General features: G+C 31.4%; 1 protein-coding gene across 2 annotated transcripts in view; it reads left to right on the forward strand.

Annotated features, from left to right (window-relative positions):
- The window catches only part of LOC139511673 (contactin-like), a 50,523-nt gene that overhangs the window by 23,853 nt on the left and 10,043 nt on the right, over positions 1-16,627 (forward strand). For both annotated transcript variants that reach the window (XM_071298674.1, XM_071298675.1), the window contains exons 7-18: positions 190-380; positions 2,686-2,836; positions 3,248-3,343; positions 4,044-4,289; positions 5,723-5,831; positions 7,519-7,712; positions 8,735-9,007; positions 9,930-10,253; positions 10,852-11,024; positions 12,011-12,131; positions 13,358-13,534; positions 15,526-15,675. In XM_071298674.1, the coding sequence (XP_071154775.1) occupies positions 190-380; positions 2,686-2,836; positions 3,248-3,343; positions 4,044-4,289; positions 5,723-5,831; positions 7,519-7,712; positions 8,735-9,007; positions 9,930-10,253; positions 10,852-11,024; positions 12,011-12,131; positions 13,358-13,534; positions 15,526-15,675 (2,205 nt within the window). The remainder of the gene's footprint in view (positions 1-189; positions 381-2,685; positions 2,837-3,247; positions 3,344-4,043; positions 4,290-5,722; positions 5,832-7,518; positions 7,713-8,734; positions 9,008-9,929; positions 10,254-10,851; positions 11,025-12,010; positions 12,132-13,357; positions 13,535-15,525; positions 15,676-16,627) is intronic.

The raw sequence follows: 16,627 nt of genomic DNA on the forward strand, positions 1-16,627 counted from the left end.
TTATGTACTACTCACAAGACAAGTCTTAAATTTCATTTACAAAAACTATTATCATTTTGTCTTATCAAAACGGTTGAATACTTTTTTTTTAATAAGACTACATTTAACCAGCTTTGAACTGTTTGTCACAGCTACGATCTTATCTATATTTGCAATTGAATCAGTCATAACAAATATTTTTACTTGTAGCTTTTGGAACACCATACCTTAACCTTGATGAAACAGCAAATGGTCCAATTTTTGACTCTGATGGTGTACCAGAAAATATTTGGTTTCTAAAATCAACGAGGTCGCTATATTTAGAATGTTTAGCTATAGGTTATCCACAGCCTACCTACAGATGGCTTAGAGGCCCAACATTTGAACAAATTTCTGAAGAGGTACATGAAATAACACAATGATGTCCGTTCTTAAATGTTTTCACAAATTGTTAAATCTTAAAACTGTTATTTGGCTTGATCTGATGTGATCTTTTTGATAAAGAAAAATATTTTTTATGGAACTACCTCAAACACATTCCTGATGATTGGAAATTCAGAATGCTCCAAAATAACAACATGCATTACATTGCAATAACAGCATACATTACTATACAATTATAGGTTTTGTATACGGTTGATACCAGGATATATTGACTGAGGACAAAGTCTGAGGTTGATATACTTTTTTGGGTCGATATATATTGTATTGACCTCGTACAAAGGCTTTAATTGTTATATTATTAATTTCTGACTATATTTGTATCAAAATTGTCATTGTAATATAATAGATCATTTGATTTTGTTAGAATTTCAGAGATATCTTTAACATATAAGTTGTTAATTCATGTTTGTTTTGTTTTTTCTTCAAATTATTGATCATACATTTACACTTTTTAAAAACCTTATCAAGTCTTAACCTTAACAATATCATGAAATTCATTACATGACGTCACAAAGTATATAGGTATTTAGATATACTAAAAATAACTGTGCAATATGCTTTTTGCTATCTGCCATTTTCTATCTACCTTGGGAAATATAGTTCAACATGTGACTATCCCTGAACGAATAAAATAAGTTAAAATATACGAATTAATCATATAATGTCGTAACAGTATACATTAAATTGTAATAAAAGCATACATTATATTGTAATAACAGCATACATTACCTTGTAATAACAGCATACATTACATTGTAATAACAGCATACATTATATTGTAATAACAGCTTACACTACATTGTAATAACAGCATACATTATATTGTAATAACAGCTTACACTACATTGTAATAACAGCATACATTACAATGTAATAACAGCATACATTACATTGTAATAACAGCATACATTACATGGTAATAACAGCATACATTACATTGTAATAACAGCATACATTATATTGTAATAAAAGCATACATTACTTTGTAATAACAGGCATACATTACATTGTAATAACAGCATACATTACATTGTAATAACAGCATACTATATATTGCAATAACAGCATACTATATATTGTAATAACAGCATACATTACATTGTAATAACAGCATACATAACATTGTAATAACAGCATACATTACATGGTAATGACAGCATACATTACATTGTAATAACAGCATACATTATATTGTAATAACAGCATACATTATATTGTAATAACAGCATACATAACATTGTAATTACAGCATAACAGCATACATTATATTGTAATAACAGCATACATTATATTGTTATAACAGCATACATTACATTGTAATAACAGCATACATTATATTGTAATAACAACATACATTATATTGTAATAGCAGCATACATTACATTGTAATAACAGCATACATTATATTGTAATAACAACATACATTACATTGTAATAGCAGCATACATTATATTGTAATAACAACATACATTACATTGTAATAACAGCATACATTACAATGTAATAACAGCATACATTACATTGTAATAACAGCATACATTACAATGTAATAACAGCATACATTACATTGTAATAACAGCATACATTACATGGTAATAACAGCATACATTACATGGTAATAACAGCATACATTATATTGTAATAACAGCATACATTACTTTGTAATAACAGGCATACATTATCTTGTAATAACAGGCATACATTATCTTGTAATAACAGGCATACATTACATTGTAATAACAGCATACATTACATTGTAATAACAGCATACTATATATTGCAATAACAGCATACTATATATTGTAATAACAGCATACATTACATTGTAATAACAGCATACATTACATTGTAATAACAGCATACATTACATTGTAATGACAGCATACATTATATTGTAATAACAGCATACATTATATTGTAATAACAGCATACATTATATTGTAATAACAGCATACATAACATTGTAATGACAGCATACATAACATTGTATTAACAGCATACATTAAATTGTTATAACAGCATACATTACATTGTAATAACAGCATACATTATATTGTAATAACAACATACATTACATTGTAATAGCAGCATACATTATATTGTAATTACAACATACATTACATTGTAATAACAGCATACATGATATTGTAATAACATCATTCATTACATTGTAATATCAGCATACGTTACATTGTAATAACATCATTCATTATATTGTAATATCACATTATGATAAACTACTTATCTTATGTTTCATTAAAGGTTAAAACAGCAACAGACAGTAGATACACACTTACTAATGGTAAACTGACAATACAAAGCCCTGATGATAGAGATTCCAGATATTATAGATGTGAAGCAAGTAATCCACAAGGGAAAATCATCAGTAATTATGCACAGCTAGCTATGGGAAGTAAGTATACACAAATTACTGTCCTTTTGGGTGTATAGTCTGTCTGTCTGTCTGTCTGTCTGTCTGTCTGTCTGTGTTCTGTTCTGTTCTGTTCTGTCAATTGCAGATCAAGTTCAAATTTTGTTCTGGTCTGATGATTTGGTGCAGAAATATGGTTCTTGGACTGAAGATATTGACTTGATATTTGTTATAACCACATGACAATTTATTGATCAAGTTAGCATTCTGTTCCAGTGCAATGAAATTTTAAGTGGTAGGGGACTATGTATTACCATCCAATACTTTCAGAATGCTTGTTCATTATGAAGATCATTTTGCTGGAGCCTTTTGTTTTACTTGATGATAAAATTATTGGATTCGTGTATTTTAAAGATATGTGAATTAAAGACTAATTTCTGAATATAATTTCAGCCTTGGGAGAATTTCCAAACTACTCTGATGCCCCAGTTACAGCATATGCATATGAGGGAGCAGTTGTTCTTTGTAGTAAAATTAATTTTGAACCATGTAAGTATGATTTTAAATTATTGATAATAAATGACTACATACACATATCTGTTAGATATTGCAAACGTTAGCATGATTCAATGAATTGTAAAGTGACTTTAGAGAAGGTGGCATTTTATAGTACTGTGGATTCAGTTATTTTCATGTGTATCAATTTTCGGTGATTGCTGAAAACTTTCATATTCGAAGATATTTGATTTTTTGGTTTTGCCAATCTTTGTATACAAAACCTATTGAAAATATGATATTCGTTGAAACTTTGAATTCATGGTTCACCTGTAACAAGGAAAACCAATTTGAAAATTGGTATCCAACTAATAATAATGAATCCACATTATCAGCAAATGTAGTTCAAGTAATTGCCATGGGGGTGGAGTCAAAAGATGAAGCTTGTGGATTGGTAACATTGAATCAACATGAGAAAAATCACCATTCTAAAAAAAGACATAAAGTCAACAGCTCATAAAACATTCAATAGAAAACTGATAAATGAACAATATATTCCTTTTTTCCAAAAACTGTTGTTGAACTTAGTTGCTCCAAATCAACATGAGGAATATGGAAAATACACATGAAAAATTAATGTAATCTGTAATAATATTTCCACTCTAGTATTGAATCCTCACAGAATAAAAAGTATAAATTTTGTTTCCAACAGGAACAGATTTTATGGCATTGTTTATAAATTCATATATTTCAGCTGTTGTATATAATTGGGAGCGATACATTGGATCAGGAGGAGTGCCACAAGACATATTTGTAACAACCACACCACACCTCTTCATATCAGCTAATGGGAGATTGTATTTCTCCGAGATATCAAAAGAGGATCATGGAGACTATTATTGTCGTGTATCCTTATCAGGAATATCGAAATCAGTTGTAGGAACTGCACAGGCGCCTAGTGCTGTCAGCCGACCAATCAAGTTGAACGTTGTAACTCAAGGTAATACACTTTTAAGTTACTATGCCCCATTTATGGGCATTATGTTTTCTGGTCTGTGTGTCTGTTCATTCGTTCGTCCATCCCGCTTCAGGATAAAGTTTTTGGTCAAGGTAGTTTTTGATGACGTTGAAGTCCAATTAACTTGAAACTTAGTAAACAATTGTTCCCTATGATATGATCTTTCTAATTTTAATGCCAAATTAGAGATTTTATCCCCTTTTCATGGTCCAAGAGGTGTTTTAAGAAAATGGATCTCTATGATTAATTTTAAGAAGGTTCAATACCACAAAAGGAAGGTTGGGATTGGTGATACTAACGGTTTAGGATAAAGGGGACCAAAAGGGACCCAAAACAAGCATATTTCTAGTTTCAGGGTAACTTGTGTATATTGTATTTCGATTGCTCTGAAATTGTTCCACAATGTTTAATACCACATGTAGTAGGTGTTGGGATTCATTTTAGTAGTTATGGGGCCTACATTTTAGGAATTAAGGGCAACAAACAAGCATTTTCTTGTTTCCAGACAATAACTTGTGTTTAAGTGTTTGGATCTCTCTGACATTGTACCACAAGGTTCCATATCACCATAGGAAGTTTGCGATTGAGTTTGGGGTTAATTGTCCAAAAAATGTAGAAATTAGGGGCCAAAAGGGGCCCAAAACAAGCATTTTTCTGGTTTCAAGATTATTATAACTTGTGCATAAGTATTTTGATTGCTCTGAAATTGTACCATAATGGTTAATACCACATGTAGAAGTTTGAAATTCATTTTAGTGGTTATGGGGACAACAGTTTAGGAATTAAGGGCCAAAAAGGGTCCAAAAACAAGCATTTTTCTTGTTTCCAGACAATAACTTGTGTGTAAGTGTATGGATCTCTCTGACATTGTACCATACAAGGTTCCATATCACAAAGGGAAGGCTGGGATTGAGTTTGGGGTAATTGTCTTAAAAATGTAGGAGTTAGGGGCCAAAAGGGCCAAAAACAAGCATTTTTCTAGTTTCCAGACAATAACTTGTGTTTAAGTATATAGATCTCTCTGAAATCGTACTACAAGGTTCCATGCTACAAAGGAAAGGCTGGGTTTGAGTTATGGGGTTCTTGCTCCAAGGAGGTTTAAAAAAATTGGGGGTATGGTTTTCAATTTTTTGAATTTTTGAAAAAATTCAAGAAGAAATCTTCAATTGCACAGTATTGCGCAATAGATTTGTAATATCTTTGACCACATTTATTTTGTGTCAGAAACCTATATTATGTCAAAAAAAATTTCACAGTCCAAATTTAGACAGTATCAAGCTTGAATATTGTGTTCAAATTTGCCCCAACTGTTCAGGGTTCAACCTCTGTGTTTGTATCGACAGGCTGTGCTAAGCGAAACATATTATTTATTTTCATCAATTATTACTATGAATAGTACATCCTTTGTTTTACAGCTTCTAAAAATGACTGGGGTCCACTTATCCAGGATGATTTCATAAATGTCTTCCCAAATCCACCAGTCCGAGGACAAGGTGTCAGATTGGAATGTTTTGCCTATGGATCGTAAGTATCCCTGACATTTTCTACAGTTGTATTTTCAAAGCGTTTACAACAAAATTCCACTTGATTTTTATCTTGCATTGCTTAGAGTTGTCGGCTACGAGTAGCATTGGTAGATCGTGTATCTAGTGGAATATCTATTTTTTTCAAATTTTGTGCAGCAAATTCACATACAGTTAAAATGTTTATATTGAATTTCTATAGATTGTTGCCATAGAAATTAAAGTTATAAATCTATAAACAATGATTAGCTTAAGAAATTTACACTCACAACATTCATTACCCATTCTGTACACAAACATATTCTTATTGATACATTATTTCGTGTTTAGCACCATTTTGCCGCTATTTTTAACGATTTTAAATGTATTTGATGTATTTGATGTATTGAAATGAGGGAAGATCCAAGTTTAACATAATTTCAAGGATTTATATTCACATTATTTTCTTACTCGCGAAAGTCGCAAAAATTGTCCTCTCAATAAATAAATTAATTAAGTTTACAGTATTTTATGATGAGTATATTTATTCTACACTGTTGTCGTCAGTTTTGTCATTATTACTTATAAACATTTTCTTTGTCATATTCTAAATGTTCTAAGTCACATAGAATTAATAATTTGAACCAAAGGTAGCTTCGCTATTTCCCTTTAGGTGTAGGGTATTGTATATCCTATATCTAGTGCTTCATTGGCTAGAGTACATTTAGTTTTTCTTTTGAGTTCAGTACAGAAAGGGCAAGACAAATCTGTTTAAATATTATTTTTTTTAAGGAGGGGTTAATTATACCCCCGCTTTAAAAAAGGGGGGGTATACTGTTTTACCTCTGTCTGTCAGTCCGTCCGTCAGTCAGTCCTTCCCATGAAACTTTCGTCACATTTTTCTAAGGAACTACACATCCACCCTTTCTGTAATTTGGTATCAACATTTATATATGTCAGCCATACCGTGTGATGTGTTTTCAGATTCATCACTTGACAACTTCCTGTTTACCGAACACTTGTCTGATTTTACACATGATAGCCAAGTTGAAAATTTTCGTCACATTTTTCTCAGGAACTACAATACAAGGATTTCTGAAATTTGGTTTCAGGATTTATATAAGTCAGCTATACCGTGTGATGCGTTTTCAGATTCATCACTCGACAACTTCCTGTTTACCGAACACTTGTATGATTTTACACATGATAGCCAAGTTGAGATTCATTCTCAGGAACTACAATACAAGGATTTCTAAAATTTGGTTTCAGGATTTATATAAGTCAGCTATACCGTGTGATGCGTTTTCAGATTCATCACTCGACAACTTCCTGTTTACCGAACACTTGTATGATTTTACACATGATAACCAAGTTAAAAATTTTCGTCACATTTTTCTCAGGAACTACAATACAAGGATTTCTGAAATTTGGTTTCAGGATTTTTATAAGTCAGCTATACCGTGTGATGCGTTTTCAGATTCATCACTCAACAACTTCCTGTTTACCGAACACTTGCATATTTTTACACTATTAATATTATCCACTTGCGGCGGGGGTATCATCAGTGAGCAGTAGCTCGCAGTTTCACTTGTTTTTTTTTATGATAAAAGTAATGATGTATAGGAGTTTGTAATGGAGAATCATTCATACAATAAACCATGTTATTTGTTAATAACTAGATGTATCTAAAATTAGCTTATACATTTCAGAGCCGTCAATTACAAAGTCAATTGGAATTTTATTTGGTCGCGACGGGGTGGTCTCCCTTCTAAGGTTAAATTTGGTGACTTCAACCGAGTACTTATTTTGGAGAATGCACAGGCAGAGGATGAAGGATTATACACATGTCTGGTAACAAGAGGATCAGGTTCACAGAGCAAAGACTTTCAACTTATGTTAAACAGTAAGTAATTACAAGACAAGGTCATTAAACAACCCTGCAATAGTAGCAAGAAATGAAGTATTGTACACACAAGTCTTTCTACTGTAGTTATATACTGTAGATTTAGTTTTAATTTCTGTGTAATTATTTTCTTAGGTTATGAACAAATTGTATTATATGTTTTCTTTCATGGGTTTGCAAAAGTCTGCTTATAAAGCTATAGAAAATGTGCACTTTACCTTGTAATATTTTTATTTTATTTTTATTATTATTGAATTTGTGTACTCAAGACACAGAACTCTAATTTGGAAGACCTCATAATTGCATATTTTTTACAGCCGATTGCATTGAGTGTGTAGGTAAATGTAATATCTTTGGTTAGCTTGCTTGCTATCTGAACCGTGGAGTCATTATTAGGTAAGGTATACTACCCTCATTTCAAGGTTGTCTAGTCCTACAGACAGATAGATAAGTAATCTGTCGGACTAGTCTACTCTAAAAGGAAGGTAGTTTCAGCTGTAAGAACCTGTAGAAGATTATATTGTTAGTAAATCTAGTCAAAATGTAACCTGGTAAGATCTTGTGGAAGTTTTTTTGCTAATTTATTTTAAACTGACAATTACAAAATAAACATATTATTTTCCAGGATACCATTTTTAATGGTTTGGGAAGAACTTGCATTTTCATGGATATTTGATTTCTTGGATTTGCCAAATCTGCATAAATTCTAATAGAAATTCAGTTAGTCATTGTACATTGGAATTTGTGGTTCATGTGTAACCACAAAATCCACGAAAATTGGTATCTAGAGAATAATAATAAATCTACAGTAGTAAATGAAGCTAAACAGAAAGTAGATTTTTTTTTTAAATCAATTTTAAGAATGATATGATACAAAAAGAAGTTGCCAAAGCAAAAGAGACTAACCAAAAGAAGACAATACAATTATTATAGGTTCCTAAAGTAGGGGGCCTTTTTTAAACTGCAATAATCTGATTCACTTGTTTTTTTATCAATGTTTAAATTATATACTTTTTTTGCAGCAAAGCCGTATTTTTTAAATCCTCTGAAGCACCAACATGTAGACATCGGCAGTCATATCAGCTGGCAATGTCTAGCTGACGGCAATCCACCTCCCGAATACAGCTGGTATCGTAATGGTACAATGATCCTACCTAACGACCCGGATGTTACTATTAAAAGGAATGTACTTACTATAAGTACTGCTGACCCTAGGAAACATAGTGGAATGTATCAATGTGGAGCTACTAATGTCTTAGGTCAAGTCTTAAGTTCTGCTCAGTTAAGAGTTTTAGGTAAGTTGCTGAAATAACATATATGAGGGTTTGTATGGGGTTATAGAATAGAGAATAATGGGCCGAATCTACAGAAAAATGGACCTAAAATATAAAGAATAGAGAATACTGTAAATTCAGAAATTACTGCAGTGTTTTTATTATTGCGAAAATTGCAACATGGTTATAAACGCAATAATTTAAACTCCCATTTTGAAATTTTTTATATGAATTAAACAAGATTTTTCTTAATATTGCAAAAATTAAAATTGCATGTATGTTAAAGTCGAGTTCATGAGGTTGAAAATTCCTGGCACCTTAAATTGTTTACATTGTGCCATGTTTAAATCAGCAAATTTTGAAAACAGAGATTGTCACAGAGATAGCAAACAGACAGACGATGAGCAGCAAAATTCATTTCCTATCATCTGTGGGGCATATAGGAATAAAAATTAAAAACATTTAACTTCTTTTTTCATCTTGAACATGAACCGAGTACATAATGCAAATAATGGATACCAGGATTAACTGATAACTGCTCAATATTTGAATATTACTCCTCCTATCTAAGAGAAGGCAAATAATAGCTGAAGTTTGCTCATCTCTTTGTTTGCTAGGATATTAAGCCTGATGCATGAAATTAAATACTTAAGGTGGTACCCAACACCTTCAATAAGATTAATTTGGCTTGTTTAATTTTCATATAATTTTTACAAAGTATTTACTTTGACACTTTGACAAAAATTAAAAATTTTAACCATCATTTTATCAGAAAAATTACAATGGTTATATAGCAGATTGACAAACACTAATTTTTATCATTGAGAAGCTTAATATTCCCTTAAAAACACAACGTAATTAAAATGTTTAGCTGATTATACAGAGTTATCTCCCTGTAGTGTTAGATACCACCTTAAATTAAATGAATGATTTTATATTTCAGCATTTCCTCCTTCCTTCACAAAGAATCCTCTACCACAAAGTTTAGCTGGTGCTATTCGTGGAAATATCTCAATACCGTGCCATCCTGAAGCTTCACCAAGGCCTTCTATTAGATGGGCCAAGCAAGATAGATTTGGAAACTTGCAAGACTTGTCTGTGCAAGTGATAACAGGGCCAATTTTAGATAACACAGTTCATTATAGAATGAACCTGAACGGAGACCTAGTTATTACAAATATAGGGAATGAGGATGAAGGGACTTTTATCTGCATTGCTACAAATGATTATGGCGAGGACCAAAGTGCTTGTCAACTTTCAGTACAAGGCAAGTATTGAATGTCTAATGAAAAAATTGATTTACCTGTTAAATTACAATAAACAATTCAGAAGCTTTTTTTTTTAGCTAGCATCAAATAATGATATAAAAAAAGAAACAAATTTTTTTAAACATGTCAGCCAATGTTTAGGTTAGAAGGATAAAAAAGAAACTGAAGATTTGGCTAGTAGTTTAAACGTTTAAAACATGGTTAGATTAAAACAATAATTTAAATATATTAAATTCCCTATTGCAAATTTTGCACAAAAATAAAAAAGAAATGAAAAATTGAACAATTATTATGGAAATCATGAATCATTTCATTCAGACAGTGTTCAGTGAATATTTTCAAAATATATATTTTATTAAATATTAAAAATTACATAATTAGTCTAAGAATGAATTTAAATATAGTATAATTTATTTTAAAGAATTTAAAATCATTGCATTGTCTTTCTCTTTGAATTAATCAAATGTGATAACACTAAGACGAAAACATATTGAAACAATTACAATTTTAAAAGGGGATAATATCCATTTTTATTTCATTGCTAAAGGGAGATAATATTACATCTTCATATCATTGCTTGTCATGTTGTATTTGCAGATGGAACAACATTATTCAGAAAACCAAACAACTTTTATAGAAATTATGTCCAGAATGACACTGTCTTTATAAACTGTGAAGCTTCTTATGATCCAGCTCTAGATCTTATTTATGTTTGGAAATTCAACGGAAAAAGAATAGATATGGAAAAGGAGTCTTATTTCTTTACACAAGTATGTTTCTGTTAATGATTAGGAAGAATTGTTATGAGGGGGCTATGATGCAATCACCCTGTTGGTCTGTTCCTTAACAATTTGGTGAAAAAAGATCGGTATGGCTGAATCCAACCTTTTCTGACAAGAGTTAAGGAATATTTACACATGCATTTATGTTAATATGCTTGTGAAAATACTACATTCATTCCTCTTTTTATTTAACTTATTTTATTTACATAATATGTAACTATTAGATAACATAAATCCTGTATTTAGCATAAAAACAAATTTGTAAAATGTATATTTTGTGTCTCGTTGTTTCTTGAAATATGGCACCACAATTAGCTTCATAATGCTTTAAAACCATACTTGGGACACCTTTTCAGTTGCATGTACTTCATAATTTACTTCCTTTTTGCCATAAAAATAGATATTTCAGTGATCTTGCTAGCCCAAAATAGAGGGACACCACACCCAGTCCCCTTCAAAATGAGCCTCTTTACCCTCACACTTGAATAAACAATTTATATAATAAGTCATGCACACATATATGAAATTGTTTGTCACAGTTTTCTCAGCAACTACAATTTGTAGTTTCTTTATTTATGTCAACAAGAGTCATCTGGTTATACCATGTTACACATTTTCATTTCCTCTAATGTTCAACTTCACATCTTATATTTTAACAAAGGGATTATTGTAAACTCAGAAATTATTGCAAGGTTATTATTAATGGGAATTGTGCGACTAAGTGAGGGTCGCAATAATATGAACTGGCATTCTGAGATCTGATGTCAATAGACATATCTCCGTATGCACATTTTTCAGAAATCACAATACTGGTAGTTAAGTTCGCATTTCAGTCAATTCTTCAAAATTGCAATAATAAATGCATGCAATAATTTCTGAATTTACAATAGCTCATAGTACATTTTGTTGATCATGTTTATTTTTATATTAACATTAATTGTGAAAAATCTAATGTATATATTTTCAATTTTCAGTCTTTCAATCCGGTTGGATTATACATCAAACCATTACAATACTATCACGAAGGGGAGTATGAATGTACAGCACTAACACCACTTAACTCTGTCAGTGCTGCAGGGATAGTGGAAGTTCAAGGTAGGTTCATTTGACAGGAAAGCTTGTATATTATGGTATGGTGGATTCCTGTACATTATCGGTCATCGAAATATAGCCCGATAAATCGATTATCAGTTATCTGCATATTGATGTTACAAAAAATCTGCTGCTCGACACAATATGAAGGCTTTTTGACCTCGTTCGCTGTGCTCACTCGACAAAAAACTTCATATTGTGACTCACAGCTGATATTTTACAATATCAACATGCAGACAACCTGATAATCAGTACTTATCCCCGGCTTAGTATATTTCTAGGATTTTGATTTAACGCACGTCGTTACGAAATATCGGATTCCTGTACATTATCGGTCATCGAAATATAGCCCTATAAATTGATTATCAGTAAGCTGCATATTGATGTTGTAAAAAATCTGCTGCTCGACACAATATGAAGGCTTTTTGACCTCGTTCGCTGTGTTCACTCTACAAAAACTTCATATTGTGACTCACAGCTGATATTTTACAATATCAACATGCAGACAACCTGATAATCAGAACTTATCCCCAGCTTAGTATATTTCTAGGATTTTGATTTAACACACATCGTTACAAAACCCATAGTCCCTGAGGGTTGCTAACCCATATCCCTGGACGTTGCTACCCATTACATCGGAGGGAAAATCATGCGTGTTTTCCTTAGTTCCATGGTTGTTCCTCATGAAATATCGAATTCTGTAGATTATCCATGATGTCTGTATAATTAGATACTTAATCCACTAAAGATTTTATCTTATTATGTCGATTATTTGCACTCATTTTAGTAAATGCATCACTATTTTGTCACATTGTCAATGAATGGGACTGCTGACCTAGCTATGCAAATGACCCACATTGACGTCACACCGTCTATGATGTAACTCTCACAACTTTGAGCGCCAAATTCAACCCATTTCACTTTCTCTGTCTTTAGATTAAAAACGTCTTCCATTTGTCTATCTGTAGGGTTCTACCAAAGGTAGTACCCTACACCCCGTAAAAATATGTCATTTTTCCAATAAAGTGTGGGGTTCAGATTTTTTGAAATTTTTATATTTTTGTCGAAGGGTCAAAATAAATATTTTTTAAAAATTTATGAAAATTAAGCGAGCCCCATTAATTTTAGTTAAGGTGTTTGGTACCATCTTACAGAGATCTCTCTTTTAGACTGTTTGGAGTTTCAATAATATTTTTAACGGATTAATTTAAAATTTTTTCATTTATTAGGTGTACCAGAGGCTCCATCAGGACTGTATGGAGACAGCGGAAGGGTCACTACAAATAGTATCATTTTTTATTGGACTACTGGCAAAGACCGTGGATCTGCAATTTTGGAGTATGAGGTGATATATAATGTTGACTCTGAGCCAGGACAGTGGTACTCAGCTACAACAGGCATAAACAGTAAGTTTAAATCAGAGATTTAGAACATACTCACCCCTTCTCGTCCAATGAAAAGTCAGTTTTTTGCCCTCTAATTTTCATAGTACATGGTTTTCCATGCACTATGAAATGCTATACATGAATGACTTTTCATTGTCAGTTAATTATGAAAGTGAACTCTTAACAACTGCACTTACGAACTGTACAATTCTCTGAAGCATTTTCCATAGGGAAAAAGTCTACTGATTAAAGGTGAAAGAGCAATGATTTAAACAAAACATTTTAAATTTTTCAAATTTTCATAAGTTAAGGATATAGGTAAAATAGTAATTATTTAATTTATATACCTGACATTTGAGGGATTTTTTTTTCTTTCAAGAAAACAATACCAGACTGCTGATATATAAAGCAAAGGATTTGTTTTCAGAGAAACACAATACATGTAAATTTATCCATAAAAAGTTAGCATTTAATGTTGAATGGTCTGAATTTAAATATTTATACAGAGTTTTATATTTATAAAATAAAATCAAATTTCAAAAAGGGAATTTATATAATATTGTGTTGCTTTTCAAAATAAAAATATTTCAAGATAAATAAGTATTAAATTTTACCTGAAGTAGAAGAAAAACATTTTATCCACTTGGTCCTGACAAATATGTCTGAGCTATATCATTCCATCCATTGAAATGATGATTACCTATGTTTTATATTTTGGTTCATTATGAAAAGTGAATTCTTATTTAGGTTTGAATATATTTCAATGGGAAAGGATAATTTTGTAAGGTCACTCGAAAGTGTGAATATGTTCTAAATTGGTCAGACAATACTTGGTCATGTTTTATGAAGATTTAAGCCCTCGGCTTTGCCTTGGGCTTAAATTTTCATAAAACATGACCAAGTATAGTCTAACCTATAAGTAGTGATGGTTTTCATGCTAATTTCTGCCAAAAAATGGCTACATACTAATTTCAGATGGTCTGTTGATCTTAATATGTGGTCAGTTGATCTTGATTTGTGGTCAGTTCATTTTGATTTGTGGTCAGTTCATCTTGATATGTGGTCAGTTCATCTTAATATGTGGTCAGTTCATCTTAATATGTGGTCAGTTCATCTTAATATGTGGTCAGTTCATCTTAATATGTGGTCAGTTCATCTTAATATGTGGTCAGTTCATCTTAATATGTGGTCAGTTCATCTTAATATGTGGTCAGTTCATCTTAATATGTGGTCAGTTCATCTTAATATGTGGTCAGTTCATCTTAATATGTGGTCAGTTCATCTTAATATGCTTTCAGTTCAACTTAAAAGGTCTGTTTATACTTTTAGTTATAGCAGTATTTTCTTTTTTGTTTGAGTGTGAAAACTATACTGTGGAATTATTGATTTTCATAGATACCAATTTTCATTGGAATTTCAAGGATATTTTAATTTGTGGTTTTGCACAAGTTGGCATATTTATACCTATAGAAAATTTGTATATTAATCTAAGATTAAAATTTTTGTTGAACATTGAAATTTGTGGTTTACCTTTATTCACAAATATTGGTTTATCTCAAATAACAATGAATTCACTGTGTACTGGGTCATTGGAAACGTATATTCACCATTGCCTTTAGTGTACTTGTTATGATATTTTCCTCTCAAGACAATTAAATATTTAAAGTTTTACTGTTGAGAGTGGACAAATATCGTGATACATGTGATATAATGGTGGAATGATACTTAGACATAATCTAAACACATTTTATCCTCCTTTTTAAAGATTTGCAAAAAATTGCGTCCTTTATTTGTGACATAATCAGACATGGTCACCTTATTTCATAATTACAAGATAGTAAAAAATTCAGAAGAAATCAAGAAAATTTGACTTCAGTTGAATTTCAATCAATCATTTGCAGAGATTAAAGTTTTATCAACAGATGAGAAATAGTTCATTTCGAATCGAGAAATGTGGAAATAGCAAGAAAATTTGGAAAAAAGTTTTAACTGTTCCCTTATATGTATTGTAGAGATACTTCATGCAGATACATTAGTTGTTGGTGGACTTGATACAAAGAAAAGAACATATGAACTAAAAGGACTCCTGCCCGGCAATAATTACAGGTTTAAAATAAGAGCCAAAAATATCAAAGGATGGAGTGAATTCAGTTTAGAATCTGGTAAGTTTTACAAATGTGACGGGATTGCTTCCCTTAGAACATTTGGTAGATACTTAGTCAGCCGTAAGCGGTTGAGCTTAGGAAGTACTTCTTTAGCTCAGATGAAATTTATGGTCAGATCATATGTTTTCCTATGTCATTTGAATTTGTACTATGCCTTCCTTTTCTATGGAAATTGTGACATCTCAATGCATTCTTAATAGCACTAAAACCCATTAGTTGAGGAATTTTATTTTTTTTTCATGCCTTTGAGAAAAGACGAGGATAACAAAAAATTCCATGCCTTAGAGAAATAATAAGAATTATTTTAAATTATATTTACACATTTTTTCTCGGTTTTTTAGCTATTTGGAATTGCTTCTTATGCATGATTTAGCTCCTTAATGACATTCATCTCCCAAATTTTCAGAGAAGAAATAGAAATTTCAAGTTAGATATTTGTTCAACGTCCAGATGTGCATAAATGCTCGCACAAAATGAACAGTAACAGAGGTTTCTGCAAATATTGGGCACTTTGAGCTATATTATAGGAGTGAATGACTCAGATTAAAAATCATATGACTGTATAAATATAGGCACTACAATTTATGAAGGAATTATATATTTTGTCAATACCCTCACCTTTTGAAAGAAAATCATAGGTTTTGCAAAGAATCTGGCTACTTTAGAAAATCAAAGGTTTTGCAAAGAATCTGGCTACTTTGTTGTACCCTCAGGTATATTTTATGACTGAACACTTCAGATTAAAAATTCTGCAAGAAAACCAAAGGTTTTGCAAAGAATCTGCCACTTTGGCATAAATTTCATGTCTGAACTACTCAGATTAAGAATTGTGTATTGTCCAAGTACATAAAGCAAATGCAATTTAAGCAAGAATAATATTTCTGTACTAAATCATACTATGTACATTCTTCATTGTAAAAATTCGGTTTGAAGAGAGTCAGGCAGGCAT

Source organism: Mytilus edulis, chromosome 2, assembly GCF_963676685.1.
Source record: "Mytilus edulis chromosome 2, xbMytEdul2.2, whole genome shotgun sequence".
Classification (NCBI taxonomy): Eukaryota; Metazoa; Mollusca; class Bivalvia; order Mytilida; family Mytilidae; genus Mytilus; species Mytilus edulis.